This window comes from Condylura cristata, unplaced genomic scaffold, assembly GCF_000260355.1.
Source record: "Condylura cristata isolate star-nosed mole 26May11 unplaced genomic scaffold, ConCri1.0 scaffold00009, whole genome shotgun sequence".
Classification (NCBI taxonomy): domain Eukaryota; kingdom Metazoa; phylum Chordata; class Mammalia; order Eulipotyphla; family Talpidae; genus Condylura; species Condylura cristata.
The window spans coordinates 63,109,516-63,134,066 of NW_004567110.1; the positions used below are offsets into that span (position 1 = coordinate 63,109,516).

At 36.4% G+C, this 24,551-nt stretch overlaps 1 protein-coding gene across 4 annotated transcripts in view; it reads right to left on the reverse strand.

Moving 5' to 3' along the window:
- Nucleotides 1-24,551, reverse strand: part of SPIDR (scaffolding protein involved in DNA repair) — a 363,400-nt gene that overhangs the window by 22,837 nt on the left and 316,012 nt on the right. For 3 of the 4 annotated variants that reach the window (XM_012723065.1, XM_012723063.1, XM_012723066.1), the window contains exons 12-14: nucleotides 6,550-6,643; nucleotides 5,275-5,415; nucleotides 5,138-5,197 (exon numbers count right to left, since the gene is read on the reverse strand). In XM_012723065.1, coding sequence (XP_012578519.1) covers nucleotides 5,138-5,197; nucleotides 5,275-5,415; nucleotides 6,550-6,643 — 295 coding nt within the window. The remainder of the gene's footprint in view (nucleotides 1-5,137; nucleotides 5,198-5,274; nucleotides 5,416-6,549; nucleotides 6,644-24,551) is intronic. The other variant, XM_012723064.1, reaches the window with a different exon arrangement.

Genomic DNA, 24,551 nt, shown 5'->3' on the forward strand with positions numbered 1-24,551 from the left:
TTGGCCTGTATTCTCCAAAAAGTCCAGAGTCATGCAAAGAGAAGCAAGATGAAGATGTATTTTGTTTGAAAAGGAAAGAGACATGACAACTTAGTGCAACACATGGTCCTATGCCAAACTATGGAGCTATACAGGACTTTTTTTTTGAAAACTAGCAAAATCACATTTTAAAAAGTAGCAAAGATTTCTAAAAGATTATCTGAAGCTGGGAGTTCTGACAATCTTCGAAGATTTTATATGCTCCTCAAAAATACAGAATTAAGCTCTTTGCCTCTTTAATCTCTTGGTGAACCAAAATGGTCTAATTTCCTTTGAAATTAACTATAAGGGTCCTCCCTGGTAGAGTAACAGGTTAAAGAACAGCACTATAAAGTGATCCCTGGCCATTTCAGTCTGAGTTTGATCGCTGGCCATGCCCACCTGGCATGGCAGACCTCTCCTGACCAGCCAGCTGCTCCCCTCAGCAGTGTATTTCAGTCAATCTGCCTGTCCTGCTTGTCGCTGATGAATCCTCTCACCTCTCCACACCCCTGGCCTGTAACCCAGTTCTGTATGCATAAATAAATAAATGTTTTTTAAAAAAAGAAATTAACTACCAAATTGGCTTTACCACTGGAGTAATGAATAAAATAGCCATTAAACTGATGAGTAACAGACACATATAACAATTAAATTAAAACAGTACTACCAAACTTTTTGCTAAAATTTTGTTAAAAATAAATCTCTTCCACAATAACAAATAATGCTGGAATGACTGGATATTCATACACAAAAAGAAAAAAGCATCTTGACTTAACCATATACCTTATATAAATACCAGTTCAAAATGTTTCATGGAGGGACTCCCTAGTGGCCTAGGGGTTAAGTCTCAGCACTCTCACAACAGCCTGAGTTTGATCCCCAGTCAGGAAGTTAATCTACATGATGCACAGACTTCTGCAACTGCTGCTCCCCCCTCAGCAGTGCATTTCAGTAAATCTACCTGTTCTGTTCCCCACTCTGTCTTTGGTGAATCCTCTTAACCCCCTGCACCCTTGGCCTACACCCCAGTTCTTCTGTGCCACAAAAAACAAACAAAAAACAGTAAGAAATGCTTCATGGATTCAAATGCAAAATTATAATTCTAGAAAAAGAACGTAAAGATTAGCTCTGGAACCTAGGATTAGGCAAAGAGATTTGACATATCTTAGACTTGACTTAAGCCTTAGACAAAACAATGACTCATAAAAGGAAAATTTGACCACATGAAATTTTTAAAAATTTGCTTTATAGGCCTTCCCTGGTGGCGCAGCAGATTAAAGCACAACGCTAATAAGCTAAAGCCACTTCAGCATGAGTTTGAACCCTGCCCGCCCCAGATGTGACCACATGGCACAGCAGACATCTCCTGACCTACCTGCTGCTCCCTCAGCAGTGTACTTCGTCGATCTGCCTATTGTGCTCCCCACTCTGTCTCTGGTGAATCCTCTCACAGCCCCTGCACCTCTAGCCTGTACCCAGTTCTGTATGCATAAATAAGTAAATAAATCTTTAAAATTTTTTTTCCTTTATAATCCCTGTTAAGGGGCCTCCCTGGTGGTGCAGTGGGTTAGGATGCACCACTGTAAGTCAGCTGCAGCAACTTCAGTATGAGTTAAATCCCTAGCCCTGAGGTGACCACATGGCATGGCAGACCTCTCCTGACCCACCCGCTGCTCCCCTCATCAGTGTACTTTGTCGATTTGCCTGTTCTGCTCCCCACTCTGTCTCTGGTGAATCCTCTCTCCACCCCTGCATCTCTAGCCTGTACCCCAGTTCTGTATGCATAAATAAATAAATCTTTAAAAAAAATCCCTGTTAAAAGGATAAGAAGACCCCTAGAAATATTTACAAATCATATAGTTGACAAAGGCTTTGTATAGAGAATGTGTAAAGAACTTTAAAAACTCAACAATAAACAAGCCATCTAATCCCAAAATAGGAAAAGACATTTCACCAAAAAGCTATATATAGTTGGAAAATAAACACATAAAAAAAATATTCAACATCATTAGTTCTCTTTCTGCATGAGTCTCTAGAGAATGTTAATTAAAAAAAAAAGACAATCTCAGGACTGCTTGGTGGCACAAGGGTTAAAGTATCAGCACTATGAAGTTATTGCCAGCCAATGCTGCAAGAGTTTGACTCACCAGCCAGGCAGCTGACCCACATGGTGCAGCAGACTTCTCCTGTCTCGCCTGGTGCTCTCCTCAGCAGTGTATTTCAGTCAACCGCCTATTCTGTTCCCCACTCTGTTGCTGATAAATCCTCACCCCTTTACCTCTGGCCTATACCCTAACAATTGTATGCATAAATAAATAAAATAAATATATTTTAAGAGTCAATCTCAAAAGGAGCTGATGAATTGAATTTTGTTCTTCCAAAAAGATTTGTTGAATGACTAGCTCTAGGAATGTAGCCTTATTTGGAAATAGTTTTTATAATTTAACCAAGCTAAGTTGAAATAATTACAGTAGGCCCTAATTCAATGTGACCAGTGTCATTGTAAAAAGGGGAAATTTGGATAGCAGGAAGGAAATTTGGACAGAAGGAAGACCAAATGGAGGCTCATATTGATATAATGTGTCCACAAAACAATGGAGATGAAGGCTTACTAGTAATAACAGTAGCTATGAGGGGAAAGGAGGGACATTCCCCTGAAATGTGAGTGGGAACCCATCCTTACTGACTCCCTAGTTTCAGACTATAGGTCTCTGGAAATGTGAGACAATAAATTCCCGTTGTCTTGTGCAATGAAGTTTTTAGAATTCTGCATGGTAGGCCTCGGAAACTAGGGTGTTTATACATATACCACATGGTTCTATTTATGTGCTCATCATAAAATATCATTCTATTATAATGATGAGAACAGGTTAGTGTTTGCCAGGTTGAAGGATGGGGAAGTGGGCAGGTGTGGAAACAAAGAGGAACACAAGGCAGCTGAGCACATTGATTTGGTGGAAGTTATGGAAGATACCCATGTGACAAAACTGCAGAGTTATACAAACATCTGCATGACTGGTAAGATCTGAATCAGCAACAACTGTGCCAACATCAGTTTCTTGTTTTGCTAGTGTACTTTGGTCACTGTGTGTATGGCTGCACACATTGGGGAGGGTATCCAGGGCCTCTCTGAAACATTTCTTTGTAACTACTATGAATTTGTAATTACTGTGATTATAAAAATTTTGAATAATTTAATTTAAAAGTTAAAAAAATCTCATTTTCAAATCTTAGTATAATGGAAATACAACTGAATCTTTGAAAGTTTGGGTAATTATAATGACTCACAGGGCCATTCTAAAGTCAGCTATCACTGTGGCATGTGTAGGTGACTGGCTTAACAACATAGTGGCCCAGGCCTTAGTTTATTTCAGTTTCTCCCTGAGGAAGTTATTTTCTGATGATTGTCTTTCCTACAAATGCAGGATACAGATGTAAAATGAATTTAAGTGAGTGGAAGAATTTGTTTCATTGAATTCTGCAGCCCTGACTAAATCCTAACTAAGTGCTACCAATCCCTGGTAAAGTAATACAAATACCACTGAAGTTCAAGTTTGTTGCAGGCTGCACTTTGGTTAAGAATTTGGGAAAGGAAGGGATCAATGCTTTAAGTCATCCCATGGGCAGGTGGAAGTTTCAATGCCCTAAATTCATGCAGTCTCTTTCTCTGATCCAAGGTTCTGTTGTCTGAGAGCAGGTGTCTGAGACCCAACTATGGTGTGTGCATGTCTTCACTCACTTTTCTTTACTTTCCACTTCAGTCTCAGCTGGATGGGCTCTCGGGGTCAGAGTGCAGGACACTCTGCTAACGTGCCCCCAAGGACAACATTCTACATGCAGTATAAATGGCAGCTGAACAGTGATCCACTGCCTGATGTCCTGATCCCACAGTCTGGAATATGTTTTAGAGTGGAATTGTGCCAGGGCGAAGCATGTCTCAAAATCCCAATCCCGTAGATGCCCGGTAGAGGACTTCACACTTTAGCCTTCGGTTCCTTCTGAATTGGAAAATAAGAAACATATCAAGTACCCAGGTCCTCTCTTCACTGACAGCCTATCCCCCTGCCTATTAAGCCACACCTGGGGATGATGAACAGGGAGCTCTGCTGAATGACTGATGCCATTCACTCTCTTTCTTCAGGAAAGGCATGGATTAGTTGTTAAATGACTAAAAGGTAAATGAAGAAAAAGAAAAAGAACACTAAGAGTGGGATGTTCTATATGACTTTTGATTGAAGTTCACATAGATGCTCCTCTGTGAGTTCAGGACAAGCAGAAGTTGCTTACAGAACTGATGTCATGTGTTCAGTTTGCCAAGAACATGTCCTTCCCTTGTCCACTCCCAGCTGATCTACTGAATGGCAAGGAATTGAAAACAAGCTTCTCCAGGCTGCAGCTCCTTGGAACTGCCCAGGCCTCACGGGGACCATAGTGTTCCTTAAGGACTGAAGTTTCTCAGATTCTTAGAAGTGGTAGAACTAATCATGTCATTTCTACTTTCACCCTAGAAATGCTATTTCAGCTTCTCTTTACTTCATTCAACCTGCCTATGAGTTGAGAAGGTACTAATATATACTGGGCTGAGAATTTTTCAGGAAGAGCTGTATGTGGGCAACTGTTTTGTATCCCAGTACTTAACACAGTGGCGGGCAGGCCACACAAACACAAGGGCATGCCTTGCTGGATTTTACTTATTTATTTAATTTATTTAATTTTTAAACATCCTTATTTATTTTTTTCATAATGAAGCATTTCTTCCCTCGGGTATGTCAACCACAGTTTTCCTACCACCAAAGTGACCACAGTCCTCTGCCATGTTCCACCATGCTCCTCTATCCCCCATCCCTACTTCCCACTCCCCCTTCTGCTTTCAAAAGTCAGTCTTAACAGTTTGTCTTCATCTGATCACTTGGTTTCTGTAGTTTCCACATATAAGTAAAATCATCTGGCATTTACTTAACTGGATTTTAAAAGTGCTTTTCTATTTATAGACTATTAGTTTCTAATAGAGTCAATGCTTTAATAATCTTTATAAACACTCATACATTATACAATGAGAAAAATAAATGGTGGGAGAGATTATAAAATGAGAAAAATAAGTAGTAGGAGAGATTACCTTTGATCTTTGATAAATCACTCTGGCATAGAAACTGCAACGGGTACTGAGATCAACATTCTGGAAAGGCATTGAAAAAGATTAGTAACACAAATACAATAAATATAATTGAAGAACTTTTCACGAACAAATATTACCTGGAGAATTTCTCTTAAGAGGCGGGGAATTGGAGGTTGGTAAAGCTTAGAAATGGGGTCTTCAATTATGTCAATATGTCCCAAATTCGGATGAGCAGTGAGTATATAACAAAAGCTAGGGTAGGGTAGATGAGTGTTTACCTATTTAAAAATAAGGCACAGGTTAAAAGGTAAAATATTGTTAAAGGATAAGTACAATGTTCAATTCTACTCTTCCACATACACATGTTATCATAGATTTACTTTCTCTAGATGGTCATATAAGAAATAATAACTCAAAGATCAAGTATAAGAACTTTTATACTTTTGAATTTATTACCAATTCATTTAATTTTAGATGTTATTCTTCAGAATATACTGAAAATATTATTTAGAAACTTTTTGTTAAACAATCTGGAAATGGGCCTCCCTGGTGAATCCTTGTAAGTCTCAGCACTATCACTGCTATGGCCTAAGTTCAATACCTGGCTAGGGAGCTAGCCCAAAATATGGCATCAGACCTCTCCTGTCTTGCCTGCTGCTTCCCTCAGCAGAGTGTTTCAATAAATCTGTCTGTTTTGCTCCCCACTATGACTCTGTTGTATTCTTTCCACTGCCCACACCTCTGGCCTGTACCCCAGTTCTTCTCTGCAAAAAATAAAGTAATACGGAAATGGGGCAGTTTTGACAATGATTATAAAATGTAGCACAGTGCTAGTGTTCATCTCAGCTACCACACACATAGGATGGTCAGCTTAGGGGCTATGGCCCAAAGCAGCCATGACTAGACTGCTGAACAAGGACTGGAACGGTACAAGGGGACACATTTTAACCAATCAATTTTGCTACATGTGAGCAACTGCCATAAATAATTTAATGAGACAGGAAAATAGAAAATTCTAGTTTACCTCGTAGTTGTACAGGTAGTTTTGGATTTTATTTACTAGGTTATTTGAATTTCTCCTTCAAATGGTAATTGAATGTTGATAGTGAATAGAAGGAGGTGGAGGATAATACCCTGTGTCTTGAGGCTAACACCCTCACTGATATGCTGAGGTACATAGTGATTGTGCTTTCAACACATTTTTTATCAAGTTCCTAGCACAGCTGGGAAAACAACCAGAGTTTTGGCTTCACAGTGAGACAAGTGATTCTGAACTTCCATACTGGCTGATATACACTGGACTTGGGGTCTCTGGGGAGTGTCCTGTAGCAGCGTGGGTGGGGTTAGAAGTTGGGGGAGGTAGGTATCTGATACAGAGCATAGGGTGACAGGGGCTGCTTTTCATATATTACATTTACTTCACCACAGGATGGACTGGAGCCAGCAATTTCCAGAGTCACTGCTGGAGGCCACATGGTGTCAATCAAACTGAAAAGCCCTGCTGCCCTAGAGAAAGAAAGGTGCTATCAAAAGTGTGAACTATAATCAATAATGCATAAATAAATGATAAAGGTGTGAATATTAGGCATCCGGTCAATGAGCTGGCCATATGGGGATTTGCTTAGCAGACACCAACCCAAAGGCAAAGGAGCTACCCTTCAGATGGGAGGTGATTCAGTTAAAAAAAGATAATGGTGTACAAACAGAATGCTGCTCCTGACCACACAAGAATAAAAAGAATATTGCTCATTAATAATGATACATCTGAAGAGAAAAATATTACAGTCATTGAAATAGCTATGCAGAAAATATTGAAGGGATTGACAGATGTTTGTCTTCATGATTCCTTGTTAAGTGAAAAGTAGACAATAAATTATGATTTATTATAATTTAATAACTATAGTATTAGTTATTACTAGTAATATTATTATTACATTGCAGTCTACATACAGTGATCAAAGAAAAAAAATGACTGAATATATAAAAATGATATTAATGTTTATCTGAGTAGAACTCTGGTTTATAAGTACTTTTTAAGTTTTTCCAAAGCAGATATTACTCATATAATAAGAAAATTATCAATAAATTATCAACATGAAATTACACACAAAGGATAAGTATGATTCTACTCATATGAGGTACTACATTACTTATATGGATACTACAGTACTTATTAGGTACCACAGTAGTCCAGATCATAGAGACAGAAAGAAGGTGGGGTTGCCAGGGTTGTCAGGGAGAGGGTATGGGCAATTAGTATTTTAGTGTGGGAAGATGAAATAGTTCTGTAGGAGGATGAGTGATGGCTGCACAATATGAAACTATGCTACTTAAATATGATTAATTCTGTATCATGTGCATTTTACCACAATAAAAAAATCCCATCTTTTTTCAAAGCTATAAAAGAACATATACTATTAAAGCTTCTTTGATTTGATTTTCTTTCAATTTTAATATATAATAAGTTGTTTATATTTTTAAAGCTCGGATCTTAGTAAGGTTACATATTCTTATTTCTTCCTATAATTAGTAGCAAGAACTCTTTTAGGTACTTAGAATCTAGCAGCAACAAAATGGAAAAACTCAGAACCCAAAAATGAGAGTCTTAATATTGCTGTAGAATGAGACACCAACCATATCTTCCTCCTTTTTGTTCCTGACACCATTCACAATAGAAACACCCCATTCAGGTGCTACTCACAGCAAAAACCAAGAGTCAATAACACTCCTGGGGATTTAAAGGTTCTAGGTCAATATCAAGCAAAGAAATCATCAGCAAAGGGTGAAATTATAAGCTAAAGCAGATTTGCCTAGTGAAAATGTCCCCTCTCTTTCTCTGGATTATTTGAGACATGACAGACAGACCTGCTGGCCAGGATAGGCTGAAAAAGGGAGAGCTGCAAAGAAAGGCGCAAAGGTTAATCCATTGACTAGAGATTCATCAAGTATCACCTTCCCTGTGAGGCCAAGACCTGAAGCAAGTCTTGCTACTGAAGTACATTCCCAGTGTGATGGACATTGATTTAATCCTTCGTAACTTTCCTCCGCCACAGAGAAATGTCCAGCCCAGACAAGACATATGAGTGAATAAATGGCAGTCATACATCACCATAAACATCCACACAATTCATTAAACTTAGCATATGTGATACACTTACTTCTTAACTGTAGTCTAGAGAGAGGCAATGTCAGAAGGCAAACACTTTTTTATATACTGATAAACATGTTTCTATTCTTGTCTTATATATGATTATATTGCCAAGACAAAGCTAGGTATTACTCAAGTCCCTAGAGTAAATGAGAAGTGGTATAGCATGGACACTGGAGAATGACCTGCATCCACTGTCTTTTATACATTATCACAACATAAGAAAGTCAGTTAATTCTTTAACTTTCCATTCCCCCCTTTATGAAACAGGGAAGATATCAGTACCTAGCTGCTGATACTGTTGCAAGGAGTTAAAAAACAACAACAAAAATACTGTAGAAACCTTCCAGGATTTTGAAGCTCAGAATAAGTATTCGATACAGGTTAACAATCTGCTTTTGTGATGAATGCGCAGGCCAAGCAAGGCTGCTGGCAGCTGCATACCACTTTCAGATAAGTAGAGAGAGGGAGGGCTCTGTGATCAAGATGACCTATAGGGACCAGGAAAGGTACAGCCCCCATATCATTGTTGTTAGTCAGCCACCCAGTGATCCCCTTCTGGAACTCAGTTGAAAGAGGGAGGGCTCCACATACAAAGGTAAGCAGGAAAGTGTGGGCTGAGCAAGGCTGCCGGAGGCCCTATGTCCCCCTTTTGGAACTGTGTAGAGAGAGGGAGGGTTCCATTATCAAGGTGAACTGTGAGTACTAGGAAAGTGCAGCCATCACTGGAAGCCAGCAACCCAGAGATCCTCTTCTGGAACTGAGTTGGGAAAGAGAGGGCTCTGAAAACAAAGGTGAAAAGGAAAGTTCAGGTGAGCTTTCTTTTCTTTCTGCTGGAGGCCCCATGGCACCCTTTCAGAACTGAGTAGAGAGGAGTGCTCTACCATGAAGGTGAACTGTGGGTCCCAACCAAGTTCAGGCTTGCCAATGGGGCTGTTGGAAGTCAGGGTCAGTACCCATCAACATATCCACAGCATCACTACTCTTGTGGAATCTGGCATAAAAGTGCTGGACTTGATGTATCCATCAATTCTTGACAACTGAGAAGGAGCAGCCCAAAGACACCTGTCAGTATACCAGCAGCACAAGTGGCCCAACACATAGAACAAATTGTAAAGCAAACAAGCCCACAGGGAAAGGATACACAACAACAATAATCAGCCATCAGATCATAACAATGACATAGAAGAACTTCTCTGCCTGCCAGATAAGTTCAAATCATCATGATTAAAAACAAGAGAAGACGAAAAGGAAAGGAATGATATGATGTATGACGTATATAAATAATGAACTGATTTCTAAAGAAGGAAATGAAGGAAATGCAGAAATTAAAAGATTAATGGAGGAGCTAAAGAATTCTGGAGAAAGCAACAAAACAGAATTGATAAATGGAAGAATGAACCAATACTCTCAAAAATATAGATATAAAAAGAATCAAAGGAAAAAAGAATGAAAAAACAATTTGAGAACTATCTGACACAATGAGTGGTCCCAGAAGGTGAGTAAAGAGACAGGAACTGAGAAACTATTTAAGGAGATAATTGAAGAGAAAAATCATAAGCATGAAAAAGAAGATGAAAATAGACATACAGGAAGCAGAGATAATCAAATTAGCACAATGAAAGGAAGACTACAGAAAGACACATAATAGTAATGATTCCAAGAGTCTAAGATAAGGAAAAAAATAATGATCCTGACAATAATAACCTATATAGGAAAACCAATTAGGTTGACACCAGACTTCTCTGAAGAAACACTAATGGCAAAAAGAGAATCAAGTGACATACTCAACAAACTCAAGTTAAGAAATGCCAACCAAGAATACCTTCCTTATAATGTTCTTCTTCCTCTATAAAGGAAAAATAAGGACCTTCTCAGATAGACTCTCCAGAATATCATCATTATTAAAACCCACTTTAAAAAATACTACAAGAGGTCCTAAAGCCAAACCAACAAAGGGATGAATAAGGACAGAATAAGGCAAGGAATAAAGTCACAAAAAATACAAACAAAATGGGAAATACAGATGCCAATCAATATCAACCATTATAATGCAACAATGACAGAGAAAAACTTCTCTGACTCCCGGACAGAGAATTTCAAATCATCATGTTTAAAAAAACAGAGAAGTTGAAAAGTTTAATCTTAAACTCATCAAAAAAAAAAAAAAAAAGACACAAGAGTGGCAGGCTGGATTAAAAAACAAAATCCAACCTTCTGCTGTCCCAAGGAAAAACATCAGCTATAAAAGATAAACATAGACTGAAAATAAAAGTTTGGAAAGCAATTCTACAGCAAATGGACTAGAAAAAAAGAAAAAAAGGCAGGAACTGCTATACTTAACAGATAAAGTGTATTTCAAACACAAAAAGTAAACAGAGACATTATGATTAAGGGAATAATACATCAGGAAAACATAACACTCACCAACATAGATACACCAAGTGAAGGAACACCACAATATATAAGACGATTACTATCACCTCTGAAAAAAGACATCAGAGAAAATACATATATAGTAGGAGACTTTAACACCACAAAGGACAGATCAATGAGACAAAAAATAAACAAAGACATTACAGCCCTAAATAAAGACCTAGACCTCATGGGCTTAACAGAAATCTACAGTATACTGTACCCCAAAAAATCCCAGATACATTAAGATCAAAGTCATTCCAACTATCTTCTCTGATCATAAAGCCATTAAGCTAGAAATAAACCATGAAAAGAAAGCAAGGAGCCTTACTACTTCATGGTTTTGAAACAGACACTACTGGGGCTGTGCAAAGGATTAAAGCACAGCACTATGAGGTGATCCCCAGCCACTGCAGCATGAGTTCGATTCCCAGCACCCAGGGGGAGGTTTGCAGCAGAAATCTGACCCTCCCGCTGCAACCCTCAGCAGTGTATTTCAGTCAATGTGCCTATTCTACTTCCCACTCAGTCTCTGGTGTATCCTCATCCTTCCCCACACACCTCTGGTCTGTAGGGCAGTTCTTGCATGCATAAATAAATCTTAAAAAAAAAAAAAAAAGAGGCAGACACTACTCTGAAAGACCACTGCATTAAAGAGGATATCAAAGAAGAAATTAAAAAAACACTTTAAGTAGAATGACAATGAAAATACAACTCTACAGAATGTATGGTACACAGCAAAAGCATTTACAAGAGGAAAGTATATAGCAATACAGGCTCCCATCAAGAACCGAGAAAGAACTCAAAGAAAAAACATAATCTCTTATCTCAAAGAACTAGAGAAAGAATAACAACAACCACCCTCCCTCTCCCCCCCAAAAAGTAGAAAGAAGTAATAAAAAATCAAAGCAGAAATAAATGAAATATAAATGTAAAAAAATCCAAAAGATCAATGAAACCAAAAGTTGGTTCTTCAAAAAAATAAAATAGAAAACCTCTAGCCAGACTCATGAAGAAAAAACAGGAGAAAACACACATAAATAGGATCATTAACAAAAGAGTGAAATAACAACAGACTCAGCAGAAATCAAAAGAATAATTAGAGATTACTATAATCATTTATATGCACACAAGTTCAACAATCTAAAAGAGACAGACAAATTCCTATAACGCTATAATCATCCAAAACTAGACAAAGAGGAAGTAGAATACCTAAACAGACCAATTACGAAAAGGGAAACTGAGACAGTAATCAAAACCCTCCCCCCAAACCAGATGGCTTTACAAATAAATTCTACCAAACACTTTAGAAATGGATTAGTGCTTATCCTACACAAATGCTTTCAAAGTATTGAGGTGGAAGGAATACTACCAAATATATTCTATGAAGTTAAAATTACCCTAATACTAAAACCAAAAATAACACACAAAAAAGAAAACTATAGGCTAATCTCTCCAATGAACACTGATAAGAAAATCCTTGCCAACAGAATCCAACATGCATCAAAATGATAATTCACCATGACTAAGTAAAATTTATTCCAGGGGAATAGGGTTGACTCAACATCTGAAAATAAATTACTGTAATCTAACACATCAACAATAAAAATAAAATCCATGTAATTATGTCAATAGATGCTGAGAAAGTATTTAACAAAGTTCAACATCCATTTTTGATGAAGACCCTTGAAAATTCTCAGGATAGAAGAAATATACCTTAACATGATAAAAGAAATATGAAAAATTTGACTGATATTATTTTCAATGGTGAAAGTGGAAAGCCACCTTTTCAGATCAGGAACAAAGCAAGAATGTCCACTCTAACCCTTATTTTCAATATAATACTGGAAGTACTAGCCAGAGCACTAAGCAAGAGAAAGACAGTCAAGGAATTCAAATAGAGAAAGAAGTAAAGCTATCACTATTTGCAGATGATATGATAATGTACATAGGGAACTCTAAAAACCCCACAGAAAAACTAATTAAAATAGTAAATCAGTTTAGCAAAGTAGCAGGACACAAAATCAACACACAAAAATCAATAACCTTCCTACATGCAAACAGTCATCCTGAAGAAAAAGTTAAAAAACCATCCCATATATAATTGAAAACAAACAAACAAACAAAACACTCTGGGAATAGATTTAACCAAGTTGGTGAGTAACCTATACAAAAAAAAAAAAATTATAAAACACTGTTAGAAGAAATAGAAAAGACACAAAAATAAAAAGATATCTCCTGCTCATGGACTGGAAGAATTAGCATTATTAAAATGGGCATCCTATTGAAAGCCATTTGTAGATTCATTTGTAGATTCAATGCAATACCATAAAAATCTTAATGACATTATTCAAAGAAAGATTGATGAATTTCACATGGAGCCACAAAAAAAAAAAAAAAAAAAAAAGGCAGGATCAAGCTAAGGAGCCAAGGAAGTAGGGAAGTAGAATAAATCAATTGGAAGAAGGAATAGATGATCTTGAAGTTAAACACAGAGGTAACAAGAGAGAAATAAAGGAAAAAGAATGCTAAAGACCAATGTCCCTGATGAATACAGGTACAAAAATCCTCCATAAAATCTTAGCAAACCAACTCAACAATGCATCAAAAGGATTATACAGCATGACCCAGTGGGATTTATAACAAACAGGAAAATAAAGATGGTTCTATGCCCCCAAATCAGTCAATGTAATATACAACATCAACAAAAAGGAAAGGAAAAACTATATGAAACTATCAATGGATGCTGGAAAGGCATTTGATAAGCTGCAGAATCCATTTATAATGCAAACTTTTGAAAAACTGGGAATAAATAAAACATATTATAACATAATAAAAATCATATGTAATAGTCCACAGATAGGATTATTTTCAATTTTGAAAACCTGAAAGTTTTCTACTAAGTCTAAAGAAATGACAAGGATGTCTACTCTCTCCACTACTATTCAACATACTATTAGAAGTTCTTGCTAGAGCAATTAGGCAAGAAAAATCAATGTTGTAAATTAAAGTTGGGAAAGAAGAAGTAAAGCTATCATTATCTACAGAGGGTATGATAAGATAGGATACATAGAGAATCCCAAGGACTCCACTGAAAAACTGAAACAATAAAGCACTTTAGCAAATGGCAGGATACAAAATCAACAGACAAGAATAAATTGCCTTCCTATATATAAATAATAAACTAGAAGAAGAAATTAAGAAAATCATTCAATTTATAATATCAGCAAATAAACAACAACAACAACAAACTGGTAATAAACTTATATATGGTGGTGAAGGATCTTTATAAAGAAAATGAAAAACACTGTTAAGAGAAATAGAACCCAAAGAGCTGGAAAGATATATCTTCTGCACTGTCAAAATGGCCATCCTACTTAAAGCAATATATGGATTAAATGCTATTACACTAAAAATACCAATGGCATTCTTTAAAAAAGTAGAACAAAGATTAATGAAATTCATATGGACCACAAAAAGAAAATCTGAGTAGCCAAAACTCTCCTGATTAGAAAGGGTCACAATTGGATTTAAAACTATAACATAAAGGCATAATAATTAAAGCAGCATGATATTAAAACAGAAAGAGACACAAAGATCAATAGAATAGAATTGACAGCTTAGAAATAAAAACACATATTTGAAGACAATTAATATATAACAGAGAAGGAAACCTCTTCAATTAATAGTAGTGGGGAAGTTAGACTGCTACAAACAAACAAACAAACAAACAAAAAAATGAAACTAGGTCATTATCTCACACAATACATGAACATCAGCTCCAAATGTATAAAAGACTGGATATAAGATCTGAAAACATAAATATATAGAAGAAAAACATAGACAAAAACACTGACATAAACCTTGGGAACATTTGTGGACTAATCCCCAGCAGCAAGGAGAATAAAGGAGAAAATAAACAATTAGTACTATATCAAACTAAAAAGCTTCTGCACAGTGAAATGGATGGTGACCAAAACAAAGAGACACTCTACCAAATGGGAGAAAATATTTGCAAACCATACATATAGTATAGGAGTGATAACAAAATCTACAAAAGTACTTACACAATCCAACACAAACAACCAAATCAAAAAATGGTCAGAAGAGCTAGTTACTTCTCTAAGAAGACATGCATATGTCTGACAGATGAAGAATGCTCATCCATCACTTGCCACCAGGGAAAGTAAACCAAAACCACAATGAGGTACCACTTCATACTTGTGAGAATGTCCCATATCAAAAACCCCACAAACAGCACATTCTGGTGAGGGGTGGTGAAAAGGTAGCTTATTAAAGTACTGTTGGGAATGTAGCTTGGTCTGGCCCTTATGGGAAGATATGTGAAGATTCCTCAAAAGACTAATATTGGATTTACTATATGACCTAGCAGTTCTACCCTTAGGCATTTACCCAAAGAGCAACAAAACCACTAATTTTAAAGTGAACTTGCACTCCTATGCTTATAGAGGCATTTTCTCTTTTTAATGTATTTATATATATTTTATATCATTAATCATTTTTGTAAAATGTTTGCTTTGTTCTCTTGGGTGTAGTCCTGTAGAATTACTACCACCAATTGAACTCATTCACTATCACCATCGTCCCTTATACTCTTTCCTCATCTGTTTTGATCCCTTTCCTGAAGAATGTCTCTTGACTTACAGCTGCCTGTTAATCTTATTACTTTGCGTATTTTGTTATTTGGTTACCCTATATTCCTCCTATAAGTGAAGCCACTGATATTCTTCCTTCTGAGTCATTTCACTGAGCATAACACCATCTAGCTCCATCCGTGTTGCTGTGAATGGCATGGGTTTAACTTTTTGATTGCTGAATAGTATTCTATTGTATATATATACCATATCTTTTTGAGCCAGTCATCTATTTTGGGGCATTTGGGTTGTTTCTGTATCTCACCTATTATAAGCAGTGTATAGCAGTGCTATTCCCAATAGCTAAGATGTAGAAACAACTTAATGCTACAGATCAAGAAAATGTACATATACTACTCAGTGATCAAAAAACAAATTCACTACATATATGGCAACCTCGATGAAACTGGAGGGATTATTCTAAGTGAAGTGAGCCAGAAGGAGAAAGATAAATACATTTTCATTTAGAGACACTAAATAAAAGATCAGACAAAGACAAACTGTAAGACTGATCCTTGAAAGCAGACCATATATCTGAGGCTCTCTGAAAGGGAGACGGGAGAAGCAGAGGAGTGAGTAAATAATAGAAAGTATGGTGGAGCATGGTGGAGGATTACGGACACTTTGGTGGTAGAAAAACTGTGGTGACAACATCTAAGGAGAGAAATCTTACATTGTGAAAAGATAAAATAAAAATTAAAAATTGAGATAACACAAGTTCTAAAAAAAATCATTTAGCCTTTTGAAGTATAGAGTGCACTAGTTTTTAGCATATTCACAGGGTTAACTTCTGTCTAATCCATGTAATTTTTATTACCCCAATTAGGCCCCAGACACATACTGACCAATAGTCACTCTCATTCCCTCCTGGTCTCTGGCAACCATTAGTCTGCTCTTTGTTTTTCATTTTTCCTTTTCTGGCTAGTTTATATAAATGGAGTAATACAGTATGTGGTTTCTACTTTCTTTCACCTAGTATAATATTTTTAAGGTTCATCCACATTGTATAATGCATTAGCACTTTATTACTTTTTACTGTTGAATAATATTGGTATGGACACAGAAATACATATATATCCACAGTATAAATAGATGACATTTTATTTACTCATTCATCAACACTTGGCTTGTTTCCACTTCTCAGCTGTTATGAAAACTGCTGCCATGAACATCTGCTTATAAGTTTTTGTGTGGACATGTGTTTTCAGTTCTCTTGGGTACATAATCTAGGGGTGGAATTGCTGGGTCATATCATAACTCTGCTTAACTTCTTGAGGAACTGCCAATTTTTCCACAATACTGAACCATTTTACATTCCTACCAATAATGTGCGATTTGATTATAAATACAATCTTTTTTATTAAATATATACATATACATAAATACATAGGTTTATATAATTGTATATACATATATATGTAAATAAAGTTTTATATATAGAAGGATTTATAAGAAACTCTTACTAGTATTCTCTACAGTCACTTCAATTTTTTGCCTTTTGGACCTTTTGAAAATTTCTAAGAAAAAATAATAGCTTACAATCTTTTTCAAAAACAAAAATTTAGGACTGTTCAAAATAGCAACAAACAGTGGGAGAAGTGGCATATAGTAGAAATTGCATCCTATGCAGTCACACAAGGTCCTGGTCTAAGGCTAACTGCAAGCTTCTAGTCTTGGAGCTGTGGACACATTACCCAGTTCTGAGTACTAAGGGGATGTGTCTTTTGTGTTTGAGAGCTGCATGAATGGCAACTGCTACTGCCATTATTGTTATTCTTAGGTTGCCATCTATACGTTACAATAAACACACTAAGAAGTATTATAATTTGCTCAAACCAATACAAATATTAATGCTTTTTATAATAATTCATTTGATTTAAATGTATTTAATTATGTAAATTTAATTTGGATTAACTATATAGTCACAAAAAAGTACAAAAGACAATTCCTGTGTACTTCCCAATATATATAGTGACTTATCCCATTTTATCATTGATGTACATTTCTGTAACCATCACAATCCAGATACAGAGCTACAGTAAATTTTCACTTCAGGCTATTTATAGGTTCTTAGAAATTGTGACTAAGTGAAACAATATAAATGAAACTTAAGTCTTTCAACCATCTTCAATATTGGTCAGAATTGTTTTTCTCACCAACGTTGCAAAAAAAAAAAATAAAAGATGTTGAATGATACTGAAGACTTGCTGTATTCCATTACCTCAAGCATCTCCTTCATGTTCCTCTTTTAAGTTCTTTCCCTTCTACCAACCCAAACCCCCTAGAACCATTCATTGGTTTTCCGTCTCTAATTTTGTCATTTATGGATATTGCAATGAATAGAATCATATAGTACGTGACATGTTCAGAGTGGCTTTTTTTTTTTTCATTCCACATATGACCCTTGAGATCCATGTTGTGTGTACCAATAACTGGACTGTTTTATTGCTGAGCACTATTCCATGACATAACAATAGCCTTCCCTTTAAGAACAATACAAGGATGTCCACTCTCACTGCTGCTTTTAGATATAATACTAAGTCTTAGCTAGATCAGTTTGGTAAAAGAAAGACACACAAGGAAGCCAAATAGGGTAAGATGTAACACTATCATTATTTGCAATAATGTGATAATGTATAAAATCTCAATTACATTCTTCAACAAAATGGAATAAACACTGCTGAAATTCATATGGGGTCACAAAAAACACTGAACAGCCAAAACTTTCTTGACTAAAAGGAGGAAAATTGGAGGTATGATACATTCCCAGACTTCAAATTATACTACAAAGCCATAATAATAAAAACAGCATGACACTGGTACAAAAACAGACACGCAGACCAATGGAATAAAAATGAAAATCAAAAACAAAACCACACATATATAGTTAACTAATCTATTACGAAGGAACAAAGAATATACACTGGAACAAGCAGAGTTCCTTCTTAAATAAAGGGTTCAGGGAAAATTGGGGTATCCACATGCAAAAGAATGAAACTAGATTGTTACCTCACCTCATATACAAAAGCCAACTCAAAATGGATAAAATACTTGAATATACGACCTAGGCCCAAACTACAGAAACTACAAACCAATACAAACTGCTAGAAGAAACAAAGCTAGAGCTAGTCATTCTGTGTGCATTTATTTGAAGCCTGATTCTTAGTTTTACCAACTGGACTACGTGATTAAATGAATAAAAACAGTATAGGACACTACTATGAAATTCAGATTTCTATTATTTAATATTTACTAAGGCTAAGAATATGAAATTTCTAGTACTCTGTCTTCCATATAATCTAGTAGTTATACAATAAAATAGAAATAAGATATCTTAATTTCCTTAAGAAATATATTCACACACTACCATCATAATTTATCTTTCAACTGGCTTTTGTTGTAGCTAGCATCATTGCATCTTGTACTATTTCTAGTAGAAAGGTGGATACTACCTTTGTGGAAAGAAAGTAAACAAAGGTAGTGAACAGAATCTAGGCATGCAAAATGCAATGGTGATGACATAGCTACAAAGTATACTCTCTTCACCTAACTCTCATGACCCACAGCTTATGCAGGATGTGGCATATAAGAGTTCCTTTAAAATTGGTTTTGACTCTTCCATTCTCAGAAGCAAGGTTCACCCTTCAGCATGACTACAACTTGGAAGGTGAAGAGGAAACATTAGAACACATTGACACTCATGAGAAATTCAGAGTTTTCAGTATTTGGTGAGGATGGTGCAGCTTGCAGAGACTGAAAGAAAGGAGAGGGAACAAGGCACATGTTCTTTCCCTGAGGGTGCCATAAGGAGTAGGTAGAAATAGCATTATCACCTGTGATAGTGTCTTTGGCAGACTGATAAATAACTGAAGATATCTTTCCATGCTACAAGGGCTTCAGCTATTGATTAAAACAATCAAAACTAAGTATTTCCAACTCATTTGCAAAAAAAAAAAAATTGCAAATACAGAGCAACTGCCTTTAAAAACATTTTCTAATTAGTTGTTTTAATAATTACTGGCTCTCTAAGAAAGAAAAAAAATGGTTAAAAGAATGTAAGGGGCTAGGAGTACACAGATAAACTAACATGAAACAAAGTTACTAGTTTTGTAGAATGAAAAAAATATAGAGTCTGCATTTTGTTATTGTGGTAAATTCTATGAGCTGTCAAATTCCAATTCTAAATAGAAAGCACAAAAAGAGTTATAAATGGAGGTTCTGAACTTGAGACTCTCCAGAAAAATAGTGTGAAATGATGTCAACACTCATGCTTCTCCTGGAGTTAACGTGAACCAAGGGATACATTACAACGTGAACCAAGGGATACATTACGGGGTATAGAAGTGTGAAAACCACACATGTTCAGAGAACCTTAATCGGATTTATGGTATATAAATTACACCTTGTATAGTTGTTATTAAATAGTATAATTAACTTAAGACAGAGGTCTTCAGCAAGGAGACTTCTAACCCTAATCTGAACTATGCCCAGTATTATGCCTTCTTTAACTCTGTTCAAAGCTTTTATTACAAACATTGTATTCCTTCCCTTTCCTAGCAACGTTCATCCAAATGAATCTCAAAGATTGTGGACACTGCTAGGGCTGGAAGAGGAGAAAAGAGAGACCAAGGGAAAGGTAGAAATCCTCAACCCTCTTCTGTGGAAAGTTCACTCTTCCTTTCCTGGCCAAAACAGAAAGGAATGTCTCATTAGCTCCATGCTCTTACCCCCACCCCAATCTGTGTGCCCCCCATATCCTGGCTGAATCACATAAGCTTCTGGGCTGTGTGAATGGGTCTGTGGAAATGGGTAGGTGGCTTGAACAGGAGCTCGTCAGAGACTAAAGGTATGCTAGTGCTCAACATTTGCAGGAAATAAGCATAATATGGTTAAATATAATTATTATGGGTTATATTTGTGGTTCAATATAAAAACCTATCATATTCCCATGTATTCACATAAACATCTGTATAAAGATGGGGAAAGTTTTCAAAATAGCCTATCCTCATTGATTGCTGAATTTTAAGACGCTATTTCAGATTTAAACCTTCTATTGTGTAGTGTAAGATGTTGCAAAATAATAGGATTCACACTTTAAAACAGTTTTGCAATAACATCTTCAGCATGAATCTATTCAGTAAGAATGTGCCATTCAGTGGTTCTGGACCTCGGCACCTGTATATAAGTCCCCAAATGACCTGTGTGAGAATGTACTATTCCTAAGGCTGAATAGAGAGTAGGAGAGCAGAACAGGCAGATTGATATAGTACACTGCTGAAGGGAACAGCGTGCCAGACAGGAGAGGTCTGCTGCACCACTTGGATCACCTCTGGGACGGGGATCGAACTTGCACTGAAGCAGCAACGGCTTAGCTTAGCTTCTCAGTGCCTCGTCAACCCACTGCACCATCAGGGAGGGCCCTAATGTCAGTTCTTTGCACATTTTTTTAGCATAAAATTATACACACTTTCAATTATATAAGAAATAGGGAACTCCTGTAACAATATATTATCTGAAACTCTGAAAAGTTTTGGTTTTTACTCATACCCCAAATGGTACTTATTATTTCAAAAGTGTTAATCATCTACTTCACTTAACCAGGGTGAAGGCACATTTCCACACAAAATATGTCAGTCCATATTTCTTAATAGATATATGCTTGTTTGTATTTTTTTAAACAAACATTATTAGAATGTGCTCAGACACTTGGAAAAAAGTGCCTCCCTATAATCCATATCGTGAATTCATATGCCTCCCTTCACATAATCTTTGAAATATAATCTTTGGTTCTGTAATAATTTATACTGGCATGCCAAATCATGAAGAGAAAACAACACAACACCCCTTTACAAAGTGACTTTAGTTTCTAACCTACCTAACAAATCAACCTGCACCACTGCATAAGTAGCTTCAGGGAGAAACCTACCATAAGGGAGAGACACTGGCTCAGGGCCTTTCCACTTACCATCTGGGCAGGAAGCAACACGGGTGCCCAGTTCCATAAGAGAAGCAGAACTGACTTTAGAGGCATTTGACAGTAGGTTTTAAGCACACCTTCTTAGTTACTAGTTGTATGACATAGGATAAAATATTTGTTCTTTGTTGAGCTTTTCCTCATTTGTGAAGTACCTCATCTGTGAAATAAAACACTTGCTTTGAAATGTTATTTTTAGGATTACACACCATCTGTTCACCGCATGGTATCTGTCATATGACAAATGGTAGCTGTAGTAATTATAACCACTCATTTAACTTCTCTTGTATTTTACTGATGCTTTTGGTGCCCTAGTTAACCTCATATATATTTGTAATATTTCTGGGAGGGTAGGGAGATGTAGACCCACCCTCCGACTATGCTGGACATAATCCTGGGTAACCTATGGGTCAAACTGTAACTGGATAGTCCACAGGGAAAGGGGAGGTTCCAGGTTCCCTGTCTCACACAAAGGAGGGTGGAGATGAGCTGCAGAGAAGAGCAAAAGTTGGAGAGGAGGCTGGAGAAGGAAGAAGGAAGGATAGAGAACAAGAAAAAGAACTGGAGGAGGTACATGGAGCAGAGAGAGACGTGTGAAAGGCTATACTTGCTTCTTAGCCTTGGGCTGATACAGGGGCTTGAAGAACATGGTAAGAAACATCTGAAACAGATGTGGGTGAGAGATTCATAGGGAGTGCAAAAATGGCAGCTATTATCTTGACTTGTATTTTGATTTTTCTCTTTTCTTTCCAGACTTGTCTGTCCCCTTCTGCTCCTTTCCTATGGGCATACACCAGAAAGTACCTTTGACTTGTGACAATCTTTTGGAGCTCAGGGGGTCCACTTTGGGCCAATCCTGTTTGGCTGGGCATTTACACACAAGGGGATGGGTAACTTAGGGAATTAGGGTGTTTCCTGTGAAATCTGTTTTGTCTATTCTTTCCTTTCAGTACTCTTAATTGCACACTAAGAATATTAACGTTCCTTTCCATTAAAGGTCTTACACAGTAGAGTGTGTTTCGTCTTGATGCAGCGGATAGAAAACCCATTTACAGTGGGCACATTTGGGGGTCCTGGTGTATACCCTTCACTGTGACTATTAACAAAACCAGTCATTTCAAAGATGAGTATGATGCTTCATATGGTCCTGCCTTTTACCTCATGAAATCAGGTCCAGTTAAATACTTTTAGAGCCAAACAGTTTCACTCTGGGAACACTATCTTCTACAAAATACCAATAATGGCTTCAGGGTAAAAAAAAAAAAAAAAGACTTTAAACAAGTAAAAAGAAAGCAAAACCCATATAGGAAGAAGAGCTGAACATAAGCTAGTAGTAAGTATGCCAGGCATAACATATAATCCATTTGTAGTCACAGAAGGGTTCATGTTCAACACTACCAAAGAAAAACAAGACCTGATCAAACCAAGGTGTAAATACAGATGGTCATAAATGTAGCAAAGGTTCATGGCTTCAGCAAGCAATTAGAAATTATAATTTAAACTGCAGTGAGACTCTACTATATATATATATCAGATTGAAAAAACATAACATCTAGCAATATATATATATTAAATAATAGAAAGAAGTAGAGTAGCAGGGACACTGTAATATCAATAGGACTAGAACTCCCAAATTTTCAAAACAAGTAATGTTATCTATTGAAGGTGAAGGAACTCCAACCCCCACCCCACCATGAGAGGCAAACACTGGTGGGCTAGGGACACACTGGCTGATGCCATATCCATAATAGCCAAAGATGACTAGAATGACTGCATAGATAGATTGTGGCAAGTGTTTCCATGAAATGGGACAAAAATGAACAAAGCAGTTGTTCAGAAAATGAACAAAGCAGTGCAATCAATGGATGGATCTTATAAGATCTGTCAGTTTAACAAAATACAAACAAAAGCCAGTATGTACAAGTGATGACAAATTATGTAATCTGTAAAAATTAAAAAAGACAAAAACAAATTATATATTTAAAGTATGCAAAGTGATAAAGCTAAAAAAAAAAATGCAAAGAAGAAATCTGGGGATAGCAAAGATCTCCATGAGAGATACAGATGCCCCTGGGAGAGATAAACACTGCGGGTAGCTTCTGGCACTGGTCATATTTGTTTCTTGAATTTGGTGGTGGCTTCAGAGGTTCTTCAAAGTTATTCATTACACTCTACATTTATACATTTTTCATGTTTGTTATATTTCACAGTAAAAATATTAACTAAAAATAAAGGAAATTTATACACCCCAAGGATACTTGCAGCACGCCTTTGAAATAGCAAAAACGGGAAAAATTATGAGATTATTAAGTGAAATTATTATTATTTATATTTTATTTATCAATAATTTATTGACAAGTAAAAGCAATGTGTATATATCAGGTGTTAAATACAGTAAATGAAATAAATTGGATATACTGGTGAAGCAGATACTATGGATATGAAAGTGGGTCTAAAAATCAATCCAGGTTTCCAATAACAGACAAAAATTGTTTCCAAATGTGGTGGACACAACAAGGACTACTTTGAGGCTATGGAACATTTTGAGAAAAATCTTACAAGTGCTCAACGGAGAAAACTGGATAAGAAACTCATGTAAGAACTGAGTTGTTTTATGGGAGGCAGGAGAATTTGATAGAGGATTTGAAAATCTGTCCAAGAATACTAATGTCAAAATTCAGGAAATTGAAAGCTTTTCATAAATTTGAGGTGGGGGGGAGGCAAGAAAGGAATGCAAACATGCTTACAGACAGAAGAGCTGCCCATCAGAATGCTTGGAATAAGAGGCACAAAATAGATAAGTAATTAAGAGTTTAAAATTTTGTATAGATTTCTTCTATAAAATCTCTTAAGGGTAATTATTGCGTGAGCTTAAATTAAGTGAGATTAGTAAATGAAAAAAAGGGAAACCCAATTTCTTTGTTCATTCACATGCCCACAAGAATACACTCAGTGGAATGAATACCCAATGGAAAGGGAAATTGTTAAATTTTCTTTACTACTTATACTAATTATTTGAACAGTAACAACCAACAAAAGGAGAGGCTGCAATATGATTCCTTTGCAAATAAATGAAATTTTTAACTTGAGGCTCTTTTGCAGTTTACTGGCCTTCAAGAGGATCCATTCCATTATTGGTGATACTGTGAAGAGAAGAAAATTCTCTTCCCTGTTTAAAACAGTAATAAAAAGTACCTTTCTTAAAAATTCATGTTTCCGGGC